This window comes from Eucalyptus grandis, chromosome 4 (genome assembly GCF_016545825.1).
Source record: "Eucalyptus grandis isolate ANBG69807.140 chromosome 4, ASM1654582v1, whole genome shotgun sequence".
Taxonomy (NCBI): domain Eukaryota; kingdom Viridiplantae; phylum Streptophyta; class Magnoliopsida; order Myrtales; family Myrtaceae; genus Eucalyptus; species Eucalyptus grandis.
In genome coordinates, this window is record NC_052615.1 from 39038817 (window position 1) to 39042393 (window position 3577).

Sequence of the window (3577 nt, forward strand, 5' to 3'; positions counted from 1 at the left end):
GTAAACTTTAGGACTCGATTAAATCAAATTTGACAAGTTTTAGGACTCGATTGTATTTTCGTTACAAGTTTTAAAGCTTCTATTGCACTTATCCCAAATTAATATGTAAGGGTCAAATTAAATGTTTGACCAGGAGTATATAGACAATGTTTGATGCTGTCCTTTTGGAGCTTCTATATCCTTGCTCTAATTGCATGTTGACACGATAAGATTGTTGGAGTAATAACGGTAGGGAGGGATATCCTGGTTCACCTCAGACTCAGGTGGAGAAAGTAGCTTCCTGTATTTGTCCAGTCTTTCCTTTTTCAGTCGTTCAGACCCATACAAACGAGAGATCCTTGTTTAAATCCAGTCGGTCAATGAAAACGTTGATTTCGTCCGACCCACCAAAATTAACTATGGGGCCGGCCCAGTGGACCCGCCTTCATGGGAGGAATTGCCGGTGCGAAGGTCTCGGTGGGAACGTGCGTGTGATGATGTGAGGATTCGTTCGGCTGACCACCCCAACCACGCTCCCACTAGTACTACTGACTTCGAAACTCTTGACTTTTGGAGTTGGGCAAAAGCATTAAATAAATATGTCTGCACATCGGTTGTATCTCCATCTCACGTCTTTCCTTGCTCGACTCAAACACATCGATCCGTCTCGTCTCTCAGCCCCCCTCCCATCTCAGGTAACCTCATACATTGCTAGTCAAACTCATGCCATCTTCGTTCCGCAGTCCTCCGGTTTTGTTTATGTGTGTCTTCACCTGCACAGGGTCCTTTCGCTTCCTCTAAAAGATCCGAGTCCCACCAACCCCCACTGAGCAGAGATGAGTGGTGAGACCAATGCAAATGAAGGAGGTGAAGGAAGCCAATCCCAATCCCAATCCCAATCCCAATCCCAATCCCAACCTCAGACTCAGCGACCCGTTCCTCGCCTGAACGAGAGGATCCTTTCCTCTCTGTCCAGGAGATCTGTTGCTGCCCATCCTTGGCATGATCTCGAGATTGGTATTTGCCCCTCTCTTGCTTCTGATCACGCCTTCTCTTTAATGATAATCCTCTCCTCTCTCTCATCCTCGCTCGTCTGCAGGACCCGGTGCTCCCCATATTTTCAACTGTGTATGTCTTCGTTGGTCCCCTACCTTCCTTTCTCTTGTTAAAGCAGAACCAGATACTTACTTGCCCCCCCGTGTTGCTTTGGTCATGACAGGTTGTTGAGATAAGTAAGGGCAGCAAGGTGAAATACGAACTTGACAAGAAGACTGGCCTCATTAAGGCATAACCCCTTTCTCTTGCATCCTCCTCTTTTCCAGCTCCCTCAATCGAATAGTGTATGCAATAGGACCTCATGGGTCCGTCAAAACTGAGCTAGCCTCTCATGAGAAACTGCAGCCACCATTTTTGTCTAGTAACGCACCTTTTCTTTTTTCCCCAGGTTGACCGAGTGTTATACTCATCAGTTGTTTATCCTCACAATTATGGGTTCATCCCTCGCACTTTATGTGAAGACAATGATCCACTAGATGTGTTAATCTTGATGCAGGTAATCTCTCTCCTTTCAGGGCTGCAGACAACAGATTGATCATTTTGAGTCTGCTCAATCCTTAATAAAAAGATTAGTGTTAATAAATGACGACATCTCAACTTTTTCACATTCTTGCGAAGTATTGTTTGGAAAATTGCTTTATACGCTGCATCAGTTGAGGGCTTTTAAGAATAGCTTGATGTACCCTATGATAAGTACTGGGGTTGGGTAAACCCCCGACCTTTCCTTCTTCTCAAATCCTCGATGGATGGTGTTTCGTCCCAATTCCTTTGTTGCAAAACATAGGAACTTATCTACTGCGCTAGCCAGCACAGCACCACCTTTGTGTACAGTGTGTACTTTGTACTTAAAAGAGTGGGCAAGGTCCATACAGATGAAATAAAATATTCTTGGATAACCAGCACGCGTGCGCGCGCGCGCGCGCGAGAGAGAGAGAGAGAGAGAGAGAGAGAGAGAGAGAGTTCACTCAAAGAAATGCTATGTCATGGTTGCTCTGAGTTGCCTTTGGACAATCTGTTTGGCTTGGCCTTCAGGTGCAAGTGCAGTCTAGGTTACAATTTAGTGGTATGTTACTGCTTGATGCAATTCTGGCAGCATCTAATTGTTTATCTTCTATCATCTAGAACTACCTCGAAAAACTTGACTCTTGACAAACTATTCTATTGTCCCTTTAAGAAGTTGCACCTATGTTGTGTCAGTATTCAGCTAGTCTTGAACTGTTTGCACCTATAAATACAGTTGCCGTATTTACTGCTAAGTGCTAACAAGTTTTCTTTTTTCGACTGAATTTGTTGACTAAGTGCATGCTATTTTGACAGGAACCAGTCCTTCCTGGCACCTTCCTACGTGCTAGGGCCATTGGACTGATGCCCATGATTGACCAGGTACTCTAGTTAAGGTTGTTGGCTATACTGAATGAAGTGGCTAGGCTTTACTGAGAGCGTAAAATACGACGCTTGTGCTTTAAATGCAGGGAGAGAAAGATGACAAGATCATTGCAGTATGTGCTGATGATCCAGAGTACAAACACTACACGGACATCAAAGAGCTTGCCCCCCATCGCCTTTCTGAAATCCGCCGTTTTTTTGAAGATTGTATCCTTTTAAGAGTCTAGCAATTTCTGTTTGTCAAGGGATTATTTATTGTAAACTCGTGTCCTTAAGAAGTGGAACAGATAAGAAGAATGAAAACAAGGAGGTAGCTGTCAATGATTTTCTGCCCTCAACAACTGCCACTGAAGCCATCCAGTATTCAATGTAAGTCAATGATGAAACATGCCAATCAAAGTTTTGTCAATCTTACTTTTTGCTGTTTTTAAATACTAGTTCTCGTTTCTAAGATTATGTTGCAACAAGCAGGATGGGTTAGTTATAATTTGGTAGGAACATCACCTGTTAAAAATTACTTCTATGTGCATTTTGACTGTAAAAGTGGTGCCCCTGAAAAGGTATATACTTATGCATCTGAAGATATCATTAATGAATTGATTTGTTATGATTGTGGGATGCAACTCCTATCCCCTCCTGTGAATGATTTTTTTTCTTATATTACTGAAGAAACAAATTATAAAATCTTTTGAAAAGTTTTTGTCAACTTTATGACAGTACATTTGATGAGAATCTAATTTCTGGACGATTTAGAAAATTCACTCTCTTGCCACATACAAGAATGCTGATTCTCTCACACGTGCATGCATACAAGTGAGCAGGTGTGGTTTGTAAGTGAGGAGATTTAATAATCAAACTTGAAATTTTTGAATTATTGGTACAGGGACCTTTATGCTGAATATATTTTGCACACCCTGAGGCGATAATGTTGCGGGCTTTCTTTCAAGTTCAGCAAGATGTTTGACAAAGCAAAGGATGGAATATTATTGAGATCTGTTTTGGTTTTATTCATGTGGGGTTATCTGTCTCTGCCCACTTGGTTGAACTTCTGGTTAATAATCGATGACAGTGATATCCTACTTTGGTGGACTTATAATTTGCTGAGAGACTTTGGCTATAAAGAATTCTATGAACCATTGATTTTCTTATGTTTCTA

At 42.0% G+C, this 3577-nt stretch overlaps 1 protein-coding gene across 1 annotated transcript; it reads left to right on the forward strand.

The window, feature by feature from the left end:
* The first annotated feature begins 568 nt into the window (after positions 1-568).
* On the forward strand, positions 569-3577 carry LOC104442403 (soluble inorganic pyrophosphatase 1). The gene is made up of 9 exons (XM_010055841.3): positions 569-674; positions 761-996; positions 1079-1107; positions 1199-1264; positions 1424-1531; positions 2353-2418; positions 2508-2628; positions 2709-2790; positions 3305-3577. Exons 2-9 carry the CDS (start codon positions 816-818, stop codon positions 3345-3347), a joined length of 696 nt encoding a protein of 231 aa, XP_010054143.2. The 5' UTR covers positions 569-674; positions 761-815; the 3' UTR covers positions 3348-3577.

Coding starts and splice junctions, on each gene's coding strand:
- LOC104442403 (XM_010055841.3), top strand. CDS start 816: ATGAGTGGTGAGACCAATGCAAATGAAGGAGGTGAAGGAAGCCAATCC. Junction 2,419..2,507: donor TGATGCCCATGATTGACCAG/GTACTCTAGTTA, acceptor CTTTAAATGCAG/GGAGAGAAAGATGACAAGAT. Junction 2,629..2,708: donor CCGCCGTTTTTTTGAAGATT/GTATCCTTTTAA, acceptor GAAGTGGAACAG/ATAAGAAGAATGAAAACAAG.